Source organism: Cryptomeria japonica, chromosome 3, assembly GCF_030272615.1.
Source record: "Cryptomeria japonica chromosome 3, Sugi_1.0, whole genome shotgun sequence".
NCBI classification, from domain to species: domain Eukaryota; kingdom Viridiplantae; phylum Streptophyta; class Pinopsida; order Cupressales; family Cupressaceae; genus Cryptomeria; species Cryptomeria japonica.
Genome location: NC_081407.1, coordinates 988,022,256 through 988,036,498, shown reverse-complemented (window position 1 = coordinate 988,036,498; position 14,243 = coordinate 988,022,256). Strand labels below are relative to the sequence as shown.

At 44.3% G+C, this 14,243-nt stretch overlaps 1 protein-coding gene across 2 annotated transcripts in view; it reads left to right on the top strand.

Annotated features, from left to right (window-relative positions):
- The window catches only part of LOC131071697 (chaperone protein ClpB3, chloroplastic), a 95,529-nt gene that overhangs the window by 67,197 nt on the left and 14,089 nt on the right, over positions 1 to 14,243 (top strand). For both annotated transcript variants that reach the window (XM_058007645.2, XM_058007644.2), the window contains exons 7-8: positions 1,098 to 1,406; positions 1,522 to 1,787. In XM_058007645.2, coding sequence (XP_057863628.1) covers positions 1,098 to 1,406; positions 1,522 to 1,787 — 575 coding nt within the window. The remainder of the gene's footprint in view (positions 1 to 1,097; positions 1,407 to 1,521; positions 1,788 to 14,243) is intronic.

The window sequence follows — 14,243 nt, the reverse complement described above, 5'->3', positions numbered from 1 at the left end:
AGGCTTCAAACCAGAATCAGAATGCATTTGAGACCCAATTTTTCGGGATGCAAATACTAAGTGATGTGAGCATTTGATGTGTAAGAATAGAAATGATAGTTTTAAAAATTGTGCAGGTTGTAAATTTTCTATTAACTTCAATAAATAGATTACTGTGGGAGAAAAATAGAATATTAAAGGACAATACATAGCTACTTTTATAAAGGCAGGAAAGTAAAATGTGTGCAATCTGCATATGCATGAGTGAACAGGTTGCTAACGTTGACCAGCTTTTGGGAGCCAGAGAGACAAGTCTATGATGTAGTTAGAAGGTTACTAAACTAAGTTTAGCTTTAGTTCGTTGGAAAGATAATTACAAAACAATTCTACTTTTGATTACAAAGTCCTCATTTGTTTCAGCTTGTGTTGGGTAAATTGGGAGATGCGATTATTAGTGGAAGGTAACAACCCATGGTTCCATTTTTGGATCAGTAAGCAGTAGTCTTGTTAGAGTAATGACAAAAAAACCAGTATTTATTCTAGCTTGCTAACTATATGCAGGTTGCAAATAGCTACATTTTCTTTATTTGTTTGATTAAAGGGATAATAAGAAACACCTTTTTCCATTTAATGATCAGAGAAATGTTTCCCCCACCCCCCCTGTAGTAGTTGTTAGTAGCAACGAGGGAATGGAATTCTCTGTACCATATCTGTCTAGCTTTCTATGCTTCTGATTCATTTAATAATTGGAGGTGCTCCTACAAGGAATACTTTACTATGCATTATAATACTGTTTGGTTGTTAAGTAGAGTAGGTGCAAATATTTAGCTATAATATATGGAGCCATAAAGACTGAGGCAATGCAGATGTCTCCCTTGGTTCTGTACCAAAATGTGGGGGTCTAGGGGTCCCCCTAATAAGGACAAGTCTTCACGACAATAAAAAGTAAAACAAAACAGAACTATCATCTGTTTGTGACACTAATGAAGTAACCTTGGCTCATTACAATTCATGTCAAATTGTAGCTCATTGCTAGTTTTTAGAACTGAATTAAGTTATAAAATATATTATTTTGTCATGGAGATGAATCAGTTGTTTGGCTATTGTTGGCCTTCCAGGTGCAACCAATGGATCTATGGATGCTGGCAATTTACTGAAGCCCATGCTTGGACGTGGAGAATTGCGCTGCATTGGAGCAACCACTCTCGATGAGTACCGCAAATACATAGAAAAAGACCCAGCTTTAGAACGGCGTTTCCAGCAAGTCTATGTTGACCAACCATCAGTGGAGGATACGATCTCTATACTCCGTGGTCTGCGTGAAAGATATGAACTACATCATGGTGTCCGAATATCTGACAGTGCCCTTGTGGAGGCAGCATTACTTTCTGACCGTTACATCAGTGGCCGTTTCCTGCCAGATAAAGGCATTTTTCATATGTTATAGATTCTGGAATTTTTAGCATTTTTGCTTTTAGTAAAGAGTTTATATTATGACATCTGACAATGAGGAAAGCTTATTTTAGTTACAACTTATTGCAGCTATTGATTTAGTTGATGAGGCAGCTGCAAAGCTGAAAATGGAAATCACATCAAAGCCCACTGCTTTAGATGAAATTGACCGTGCTGTGTTGAAGCTTGAGATGGAGCGACTCTCTCTTACTAATGATACGGATAAAGCCTCAAAAGATAGGTTAACCCGTCTTGAAACAGAGCTGGGTCTTCTGAAGCAAAAACAGGAAGAGCTACAACAACAATGGGAACATGAAAAGTCTGTTATGACACACATTCAATCCATTAAGGAAGAGGTATGCCTTAAGCTTGGCCTTGTATTGTTTCAGTTTGATTATGTTATAGTTGAGTATAAAGAAAAATTAATTGATGTCCACAAATAACCAAAGTTGGTCAGTGGGACCCAAAAATATGTTTAGCTACAAAAAAAATTCTAAGTGCAAAAGGGCACTAGGTTATGAATGCAACTAAACTCTGTGAGCTAAAGCAAAGAAACAAAGGAAGAGAGGGTTTAACCAAAAGCAGTTAAAATCCAAAGTTATAGAGCTGAATACAAGTAGAAATAGCCATATGAGGGAAAGACACCACAATGAAGCACATAGCTGATGAAGTTAAAAGAAACGGCAGGTCATGAAGCGGAACCAGCATTATAACACATCTAGAGAAAAGCTTGGGCCAGTGAACCAACCATAACTGTTAAAGCAAAATGTTCTCTGCAAAGCCCGAGAACATTCATAGAATATCATGGCCTAATGAGCTCATATTGGGGAATCCTTGGAGAAAACGGCTTAGTCACTATGGAACCTCTGTTAACATATCAGCTGATAATAATAACGGCTGTACAGTTGACGTTCTTTGCTTACACCCATGGAGTTGGGTTTGCAGTATGTTTGATGAAGGTTACATGTGTAAAATGCTGAAGGCTGATATAAACTAAGTTGTCAACGTGTGTCCAAAATCCTAAAAGCTGAGACATATTATATTATTAAGTTTAAACATGAGCTGATTTTGCCAAAATAGTTTTAGATTATGGTATCATCTTTCGAAGGCCACAAAAATGAAATAGGTTATCTAGAGCTTTCACAGTCTCAAAAGATGTGGTAGAATATTTGACATGTGCATAGAGTTAAGAGTAAGAGAGTAATATGCAAAATAAGAAAACAAATCCCAATTGAAAACAAACACACATAAAGAAACGTAGGGATATGCACATTTATAAACATGTTGTACATTAATTATTAGTTGCAATAAATAGTCTATAGATATGCATACAAGAGGATCCATTGTAGGCACTCATCACACATGCATACCAAGAGTAAGCTCAAGTCATTCTGGTTATGACTGTTGAGACATGGACCAGCTAGGACTCGAACCTAGGACCTTCCATACGCTGCTGGTGTGCTCTACCACTGAGCTACTGGCCCCTCTTGGACTAGTCCATCGTTGGTCCGGGTGTGGCTTATTTCCAACACCAACACCCCCCCTTAAGCCACACCTCTCGTGTGCTTGGGGCTCCTAGCCTGGACTTGGCTCTGATGCCATGTTAAAGTTGGATCAGATTTATATATGGTATATTTTAAATTTTAATTGTCACTTTAGATTATACTGATGTCTTGAGTATTTCCAGATTACTGATGTTGAATCATTTACAATGATATTTATATGTATATCAGTATTTCCGTTTAATACTGATCACAGAATATAATAATTGAACAATCACAGATCTGATAATATTAATCACACAATATATATCGAAGTTGATTTCTTTATGTTGACTGCTCACTATCTTCACGTCGATTGTATATCAACTGTCATACAATATCTATCTCCTGAAGTATATCGACTGCAAATATTGTTTATCGCTGTTTCTTGTTGATCAACTATAATCGAAGATGTATATATAACTCGATGTGCTTTTCTGGAATAATAACAAGTCTGTTATCTATCACCAATTGAATATCCACAGCAATCTGAATTGGTCTGATTTGATCTCGCACAGGTTTTGTTCCTGCGGTGTATACTATCTTAGTTCCTTGGTAGTATGTTTTCGATCTGATGTACTGCTCATGTTTGAAGGTTGACACGATATGTCCATCACCACTTTTATTGTCACAGCTGATTCAATTTATTACTGTCAATGCTGACAAATAGATCTAACTGTGTATGCAGTCAGGAACAATATGATATGAACACCACAGGTTGATTCGGACTTGCTTAACAGTTTATGATCAAGAGTGACAATGTATATTTCAGATCAGACTTCGTATCGCACTGCAGATTAATGATGATCTTCAGATGATCGCTGATTATTGTATTTTCTTGATGCTATTGTACCTGTTCCGAACCGAAGGCAATAGCATTGGTATTATATGTGCTTAGTCGGTCGCAGAGTCACCGCTCTATGTGGAACCGACATGGTTCCACAGAGTCGTGACTCCTATGTGGAGATACGACCCTTGATAACAATAAGCATCGCTTAACAATTAGTAATCGGCATGATTAATATAATCGATACAATGTTATGATAACTAACATTAATCATCACATATATACATCGATTATGTTAATATCATTGATGTTTTGTATGATCGATAATCTAAGCAATTATCAATTGTACATAGAATCAATGGTATGCATAATCCGATACTCATATAGATGATGATTGAAGCAAATCGATCATACAGTAATATACCCTGTGATTAGAATGTTAATCTGTAGTGATGTATAATCAAGGATAGAAATAAGGAATTAACTTTCAAATGTCTAAGGCCGTTAGGCCACTTAGACATTTGAACGGTTAGAATTATCTGACCGTTGCTACATATTTCAACACTCCCTCTTAGCTAGGGAGGAATATTTCTATCCTTAAATAAGTTACAACACCTTATTGTGAACACAACAACTTCATCTATTGTGAGAGAAAGATATAACCTCACCATGATATCAGGAGTTATGGCATATCCATGGATATCACGTCACATGATATCCACCATAATCTCATAATGTAATATCCACCATTATGGCTTGTTCGTGGATATCACGTCTCGTGATACCCACCATTAAGGCATATTTTAGGATATTACTTCATGGCATGTCCACGGATATTAAGTCTCATAATATCCACCATGAAAATCTCTTCATGTAACATCAACCAACATCGCTTATCCACGGATATCACGTCTCATGATTTCCACCATTTATGGTATTTCAAAAAATGTTACTTTCAGAGATCAACCATCATGACATATCCATAGATATCACGTCATGATATCCATCATAATGGTATGGTCAATCATTAGTGCAAGATCGTCACCTCACAATAATGATCAAATGTAAGAATGCATTATTGAGAGATCATCATCTCACAATGATGCCCACAGAGGTTCAAACAAACACATAAGAACAGAACCAATGATCTCATGGAGTCACACACATGACAATAATCATGAACCATATCAGATTAATAAGATTGTAAGAGTTTACACATTAACCATCTTAGATAATACATTATTACTATTAAAACAAATCAATGTTGCCGAGACTCAATCTCAGCTAGAGCTACATTTTCTACCATACCAAGTTTACCTTGAAAGTATGCAAACTTTATTCTAGAGAGAGGCTTGGTGAGAATGTCTGTCGTCAGTTCATAAGTACTAATGTATCTTAACTAGATAACATACCTTTCCACTTGATCTCCACATGCCTTGACCTTTCATGAATTAGCATAAAGGCCTTCCATCTCACGAAGCATAATATTTTGATTAATCACTAGAGAAATCATCTTGACATGGTCCACTTCCTTTGAATCAATATGACCAAGATCCTCAAATATCAATCGAAGCATATCTTCTCAGTTGCTCCCTTTGTCATAGAAGCATCCCTTGCTCACATGGACCCAATCATGGAAGATATCTTGCTTCAAGAGACTCTCATTTTCTAGTATGATCCTCATATGTCTGAAAGTACAAGACCCAAAATCACAATGGAACTATTGTCATAAGATCGAGCCCTAGACAGGAATATGACCGTCTTGAGATTTAGAACAAAATCCCCTAGTAGTATGCTCCCTCTCACTTGGAGAGCCCTCTTGTCTCAACTTTGCTTTGTAACCCTAGATGTCATCATCCCTTGTACGAATGCCTCAATAATTATTGTTTTCCCCGTAGGGTGTCAGGTTAAGACATTGCATAAATGGCAGAAGTACACAGAATATATGGAACTCACAAGTATTCTATTGATTCATAATAAGCCAGTACATACAATGATAGCAATATGTTCAACTACAATAGCATGTCCAAAGACTGGAAACATATACAATATAAAGGAGTCTGGTCAGTTACCCGGTGCCAACTGCCGACAACCGATGGGTTAATTGCCGACGCTAACACAATTTACCTTAATGCTTAATTACCTGACAACATCATCCTCCCCAAAAAAGAAATGTCATCTCCGGACGACAAACAACCAAAATGGGAATGATGTACAAGCAAAACTGAAACCCAAAACAACAAATCACTGGGGAGGGCAAGAGGGCGTCCCTGAAGAAGGGGCCGCTGATGTCGAAGCCAACTGCGCCCGCAACCGCATCATCTGATTAGTTCGATAAGCAAGGTCCCGCTTGGCCACCAACTGGTGCTCCCGTGACCGCTTCCCCTGAATACAGCCTCCATGAGCTCCTTTTGCTTCACCTCTAACTCTGCCGCAAGGCTGGTAATGCGGGTCTCTGCTGTGGTCCTCATCTCTGACTCAGCCGCCAGTGCTACTCACAGAGCTCAATTTTCTCTGCACCGTGTCCAGAACCTCCTCCGCACGGTCGGCTCGGGCCTGCTGCTGGGCCAACTCCATCTCCAACGATGGGATGTGAGCGGCCAGCTCCGCAGCTCTATCTGCCTGGATCTGAGCCTCCCGGAGTCGGTAATAGCCATCCCACACAGCCTGCTCAATCTGTCTCACCAAAGTCTGCACGCAACTCTCTTCGGCCACCTCCTGAAACTGCCACTCTGCTCTCATCTCAGGTAGGTCTATGGTCGGCCATCCCCGTGCCTCAAAGCACCTCTGGAATGCCTCTCCTACCTGCGTAGTAGCAAACTTACGTAGGCTCTCCAAGGTTGGCTGAACAATGGATTCCTCAACTGTGGAGGCTACCAACCGCTGAACTGCCCCCTCCATCTCAGCAAAAAATTGTGCTATGGCAGTAGGTTGGGTCCTCCCTACACCTCCGTCTTGAAGGCCCATCCGTGAAGGTATCTCTTCCTTGCCACTAGTGGGCAAAACCAGCTCTGCAGGATGCTCCACCAACTTGACTACCTCTACTTGCGTAGGATGCTCCCCCAAGTCAACTACCTCAGCCTGTGTAGGATGGCGAGGTGTAGCAGGTGGTGGCCCTATCGGAACTATGGGTGTGGCGGCATACCGGTCCAACCATGTGTCTGTGTCCTCCACTGCTTCTCCACTGTCCTTTGCCTGCCCCATCCCTTCCGTCCCTATTTCCTGTTCTGTGACAAGTGAGCGCACTGGAATACAAGGAGTGGTGGTCACTATAGGTGTTTGCATTATAGGACAAGGATGCCTTTGCTCGAATGCTGGAATGGCCACCCCAAGGAGGACTCCCGTTGTCACCCCAGACGAGGAAAGTGGTGTCAATTCCCCGTCCACGTGCAGGAATGCTAGTGTGAATAACAACTGCCCTGTTCGAACCCCCTCTCCTGGAGGTCGTGCCACATCCCTTGCTAGCAGCGTGCGGGTTCCACGTGGTACTTGGCCAAAAGACACTGTGCAACCGCCCTCTTCTGTACCAGGGGTCCCTGTCGCCACCTCTACTTCAGCCAGCTCCGAGAGTCGGAAAGTAGTGTCCGCTCCGCAACACCTCGATGTCTCCTCGGACTCCACACTCTCGTTTGCACTACTCTCTGCCTGTCCTGAATCAGTGTCACTGGCCGACACCACCACCGGGACCTGCCTTCTTCTCTTCCTGCTGGTCTGACCCTCTCCACCAGCCGTGAGTGAGTCCAACTCCGTCCAATAGAAAATAGCTGGCTGTAAGGAATCAATGCAGTCTCGTGGTCGCCACCCTCTCAGATTGGCTGGTACCTGTACTCGTACAGAGTCCAAAAACAACTCGATGGCATGGTACGACATGTAAAAAACTTTGTGCTTCAGCATTAGAAAATCGTGGGCTCTATCCGACAACAAACTCGCCCAATCATATACCGTACCTTTCTTCAGGCCCTGCATCAGTGCAATCATAGGTACCGCTGCATCCAACGCCCTACTTGCGCCAGTTAATTGACTCTGCATCAAATCGTGCAAGCACTGCCAGATGCCAAGTTTCAGTAATGTTTTCTTTAACCCTCTGCCCTGCGGTGCGAGAATCCTTGCCCAGTTGGTTGTCGTCAAGTCATCCTGACACATTTCTTTTAACAGTTGCGTTTTCCGTTCTTGGGACATCTTTGTTGTATTTTTGTCAATCTTTCTCCCTTTATCCAGAATGTCAAAAACCCTCTCGAAATCATCCAGATTGAAAGAAACTATGGTATCTGTATGTTGAAACTTAAATGACGACGTACGCAACTCTGGATCATAGGTTTTGATCATAGTGCGCAAGCATGGTTCAAATTCCTTAATAGAAAAGATGGGCATTTGTACTGCGTCATGGACGCGTGCTTTGGCAAGGGCTACGTTGACCTCAATGTCAGCTGGGGTTAGGGCCATTTCCCACCATTGTCTGCACGTACTGCCAGCTAGTCCCTCAAACGTCACAGTGTCCGGCGTGACTTTGTGCGTGCGTGCAACCTGCACCACGACCTTCCCCCGGCTCGCATCCTGCTGATCACCCATCGAATCCTTTCCGTGCTGTCCTCTCTAAGTTTCCTGTAGCCTCCTTCGCCAATCTAATTTCTTCAACTTTCTAGTTGCCTGCTCCATCAAGTGAATTTTGTTTCCTGGGGTACGTGTATGGCCAATTCCGTTATGGTGGTACGGTATGGTGGTACGGCTGTCGTAGTGTGTACAGCGTGGTAGTTTCGACCTCTTTCCCTGATGCAATGGTGTACGGAATATGGGCCTGTAGATCAAAACATTGTCAATTCAAAACCCTACGAACTTTTCTCTTTCCCATGGATTAATTCGCCATCATATGATTCCCTTTTTTTTCCTGTACCAATGAATCGTACGGTCTTTTTCATATACCAATGACCGTACGGGATTGTCTTTCCTCTTTTCTGGAGTTGCGTCCGTACGGAGTTGTACAGAATTGTTCCGTACGAAAAATGCCTAGGTTTGTGGCCGTACGGATTTGTGTAGTTCGTTTGACGCCTTTGTCCGTACGGGTTTGTACGAAATTACCACGTACTAAAATGTTGTACAAATATGTCTTTGTCCATACTAATCTATCCCTACTAATATGGTTGTACTAATGTGTAACATTCCGTACTTGGCAATGCTTCGCGTCAATCTGGCAATGATTTCTGTCGATTTGGCAATGATTTCCATCGATCTGGCAGTGATTTCTGTCGATCTGGCAATGATTGCTTGTAAAAGAAATATCACAAAAATAATGTGCGCCAGGGACTTCCGTGTGGTTCTTAAGATGGTAAATTGGTGTTGGCGATGGGGGCGTTGCCCCTCGACCCCGCCCTGTACTGCGACTTGGGGCGCTGCCACCGGACCTCGCGAGGGGCACTGCCCCTCAACCCGCTGGGGCGCTGCCCCACCCAGTTTATGTTTGAGCTACAATACACTTTTGAGTTGGGTGAAGGCATCAGAGAAGTCAATTTTTTATTTTTTATTTATTTTATTTTTTCTATTTTTATATATATATTTTCATTTTTTTATTTTTTATTTTTTATTTTCGCTTTTCAATTTTCACGGTTTGGGCGTTCCCATCGTTCCTGGTACACCTTCAATTTTGAGCCATTGACTGCCTCGGTTATTTCCTTGCCGTCGAGCATCCACAGTTTAATGGCTCCGTTCATCCACAGTTTAATGGCTCCGTTTGCGCCGACTCCGCGAACCTTAAATGGACCCAACCACTTTACCTTGAACTTGCCAGGCTTTATTTCATTGCGTTCGTTAAACTTCAACACAAGTTGTCGGGGAGTAAACTGCATTCTTCGCAGGTGTTGGTCGTGCCACGTTTTCCGCCTCTACTGTGCCGTCTCTGTCGCCCATTGAGCCATCATTCGTCGCTCATCCAATTTGTTCAAGGCGTACAACCGCTCTCGAAGACTCTCCATGTCGCCTAGTCTGTTGTCAATGGCGATCTGAAGACTCGACACCATGAATTCCACTGGCACCACCGCCTCCTGCTCGAACATTAACTGGAAGGGGGTCTGTCCTGTGGTGACCTTATACGTCGTTCGGTACGGCCACAGTATCGACGGTAAGCGTTCCTCCCAATCTTCCTTCTCCACTCCGCAAGACTTGTAAATCACAGAGACGATTATTTTGTTTGTCGCCTCGGCTTGCTGTTTGGCCTCTTGGGTGAATAACTTAAAGCACACAGATAAAACACGTAATGCAGAATAATAATGCCATAGATATCAGATAAAATATAAGAGATGTTATTCCATTCATAGTCGTCTTTGTCACAAGTTACATTCGGAAGTATATAAAGATACCGAGGGGGTGCGAGCGCCAACCGTTGCACCGCAACTACCACCCCTCGGTTGCCAACTAACCAAGACAATTACAACTTAATTAACTAGTTTTATTTTCATGTACAATATTGCCGCCAACATCATCACCCCCAAAAGAAAAGAAGTCGTCTCCGGACGACTTAATACAAAATAGAGATGACATTAAACAGAACTGCTGATGCCAGTCGAGCCCAGAACTTATACACCTGCTGCGTCCTCGCCTAAAAACCCTTTTCTGCTACCATCCGATGCTCAAGTGCGGATTTCACCATTAGTGCTTCCTTTGAGATCACAATCCTCCTGTGCCTAAACCAAACTTGTCTGCAAAACATGCTTTTCAGTCTCAGCCTCCACCAACTGTTACTCAAATGATACTGTCTCCCTAGCCAATTTATTCACCGGCGTTGCCCTCTCGGCATCCAACTCCTGGGTACGCTGAGCTAAGTCTCACGCTAGTACTGCCTCCAACCTGGTGGTTAGCTCCTCCCGAGCCTTCTGTGCATCCACCAAGGCAACCTCACGTCCAGCTGAGACATACTCCAAGTTCCTCAAGCGTACCATTCCTGCCTGGAGGTGGCCACAACCCTCTGGTACAAAGGCTAGGAGACGCCTCAAATCCTCCATCACACTCCCCAAAGGCTGATAACTGAACTGAATAACTCTCTGGTGTCGTATGACTTCGCGTTCTTGCAATGCCTTCCCTCAAATTCTGTTTGTTCGCAACCTCCAACTCCATCTCCCTCTATTGCTTATGGCTTCCCCGCCAATGCTTAGCTGCAGGCTTCTTTCTCACAATACGGGACAACCCAACACTTACTGTGCCTTCTCTGATGCCCTTCGCCAGACTCAAAAAGTGTATTGTAGCTCAAAAATAAACTGAGGGTCTTGGGGTAGTGCCCCCAGTGGGGTCGAGGGGCGGCACCCCTCGCGGGGTCTGGGGGCAGCGACCAATTTACAACCTTCAGAACCACACGAAAGTCCATGGCGCGCATCATTTCTGTGATATTTTAAGATGTCAAAACCCTTCTTCTCCACTCTAATATTTTCAGCATCTTGGCTCCTGATGTCATCGAATGATTTTTTTTTTTTTTTCCTTTGTAATGTCCCCGATGGCACCCCGACCATACAACCTCCCCATATGGTCAACAACAGCACTGACACCTCCAATCATACGACCACCTTCCCGTGCGGTCAACACCCTCCTTACCGTATGGACAACATGGTCAATCATGCACATCGCACGGTCCTCCTTCCGCACGCCCAACGCAGTTCAACCGTACAGTTGACCACTGATGACGAGCGGTTGCGTGTTTGTTTGTGTGGCTGCATGTTTTATATCTTCGTTGGCGGTGATGTCCACCGCACGGTGGTCCCACCGTCGGTGGTCCACCGTTGGTGTTGCCATCGCACAGTGGTCCACCGTCGGTGTTGCCACCGCCACCGTATGGTGATTCCACTGTGGCTTCCCCTTTTTTTTTTCTTGACTGTACGATCAACTGTCGTACGGGTCTGTCGTACGTACGGTTTTTTTTTTTTGAAGTGTCTAGATTCGGCTTGGGTTTCGTGCCTCTGGGATCGCCCTTTCTCTACTTGCCTCGCTCGAGAGTCTCCCGCTTTGGTCCCGTGCCTCTCGAATTGCCTGCTCGGCCTCTCAGGTTCCCTTCCATCCTATCGGGTTCCCCTCCGGACTCTCGGGTGTCCTTCCAGCCTCTCGGGTCCCCTGCGCGCTTCTTGTGGTAGGGTTTCAATTTGGACCCGTTGGTGGCAAGTCTATTTTCAATGGCCCTCCGAAGACCTGGAACCACAAATTCTACAAGGACCATGGTCTCCTTCCCGTACATAAGAAGAAGAAGAAAAATATTTTTGAAGGCTGCGGCCTTCCACACAGGGTTCCAATTGTTGCCGACACAAATGATCTTGGGCTTATCTACGTCGCCGAGGTTTGGGGCGTCTCCCTTCCTATATTCTCTATATTCTGGCAGGTACACCACCTCTGTTACTTGCGCTGGTTCCTCTACTTTGAGCCTGTAGCTCTGGAACATTTCGTAATCCTCCATCTGCCAGTGGAAGAGCCCGTTCAATGACCCCGTCTCATCCTCGGAGCATTCTCCTAGTTTGAGGATCCCTTCGTCGTTGGGCTCCCTGTAGCCCCATCCTTCATTCCTCATGTCGCCTTTTCCTTCACCCTCCGATTCCGAAGATGATGCCAGTTCTTCGCCGACAACCTGGGTCCTCAGATCAATGGTGTACTTCTGCCCCCCTTTCTCCATAGAAAGGGTGTTCTTTTTCCAGTCGTGGTTCACCTTTGCTGTAACCAGCCACCCTCTGCCTAAGATGGCATCGTACCCCTTCTTCTTGAGTGGGATTACCACAAAATCTAATATGAAGGGTTGCGTGCCGATGGTGACTGGTTGGGCCATCAGGGTGCCGAGTGGCTTGATGCCGTGCTGGTCTGCACCTACCAAGTTGAACGTGGGTGGCCATAGTGTTGGCTTCCCCAGCTTCTTCCACGTATCCTCTGGCAGTACATTCACCCCCGAACCTCCGTCCACGATGGTGTCTTTGAGGATAGCCCCGAGAATTACCATCTCTACTACAGCAAGATGTTGACCACTATTTAAGGCCAACAACATTGGGTCAGTCGAGGGGCTGACCGGAACTTCCGCCCGTGAGGCACGCAAGGGTGCCTGCGCAGTGGTTTGTATGGAACTAAAAATGGTGGTTCTTAACTGTGGCATTGTTTCTAGAAGGTCCTTTACCCTTATAGGTACTTCCATCTGCAGTACTTGCCCAATGATGTTATTTTCAGCTTCCGTACGGGATGATGTACTCACCACCTCGTTGTGCCGTCGTTCGGCCGTCATCTCACGTTCAATATTGGCCTTTGCCTCCCGTAATCTCTCCTCTGTACGGGGGTCGAGATAAGTGGCCTTTTTCGTCTAAGCGCGTGTGACCGCTAGTACTTCTTTCTCACCCGTCTTCTCAACCTTCTCAATGTTGAGGAGATTAACCCCTGCCTTTGGGCAATTTGCGTCCTCATGGTCGCCTGGCCCACACCATCGGCAGAGGTGTTGAGGGGTGGCTTCCTTCGTGCAATCACGGGCGAAGTGCCCCCACTGATTACAGGCCCTACATTGGATCATTGGCCGACCCTTGGCGTCATACTGGATACGACTTCCGTTATTGTTATTGTTGTTATTCCTTCTGCCGCCGCATCTATTGTCCCATTAACCTCCAGATGATGCCGTTGTGTTGGTTTGTTGGGCCGTACCTGTTGGTGCGGATGTTGTGGCTTGCTCAGTGAACAACACTTGGCTCATTTGCATACTTCGGGTTTTCATGTTGTAGGGGCATTCTTTGACGACGTGTCCCAACATCAGGCAAATTTTGCAGAATACCCTCTTCGGGCAGATGCCCTTTGTGTGACCCTCTTCCTTACAATCAGTGCACCACACGTCTTCGTTTTTGCTCGTGCTTCCTTTCATGTTCTTAAATTCCTTCAACATACGGTGCATACCCTTTTGAAGAGCTTACTTGATGATTCGTCGTGGTTGCTTTCTCCCGAGGACTCCTCTTCTCCAGAGGACTTGGGCGCCAAAATGAGGGTCTCAAGGATTCACAAAAAATTCCATGAATCCTTCACATAGTCAAAATTCCGCCCCAAGAAGTGATTGGGCGCCATAATGGAGGAGGCAAGGATAAATGAAAAAGTTTCATGAATCCTCCACAGGGGTGAAAACCCGCCCAATTGTGGACTTGGGCGCCAAAATGAGGGTTTCAAGGATTCACAAAATTCACTGAATCCTCCACCAAGTCAAAATTTCGCCCAAGATGAAGGACAGGGGCGAAAACCAGGGAGGCGTGGAGGATTCACAAAGTTCATCGAATCCTCCACCAAGTCAAAATTGCGCCCAAGAAGAAGAAATTCCAAGAAAGTGAAAAAATTGGCTAAGTGTCAGAAATTCCTTCCTTAAGGACAAAATTCCAGGAAAGGTAAAAAATTGACTGTGTGTTTGAAATTTCTTCCTTCAGGACATAGTTCTTGGAAATCATGAAAATTAGCTAAGGCATGAAGAATTTCCTTCCTAAGGGTAAGGAACAAATTCCTTTCCAAAG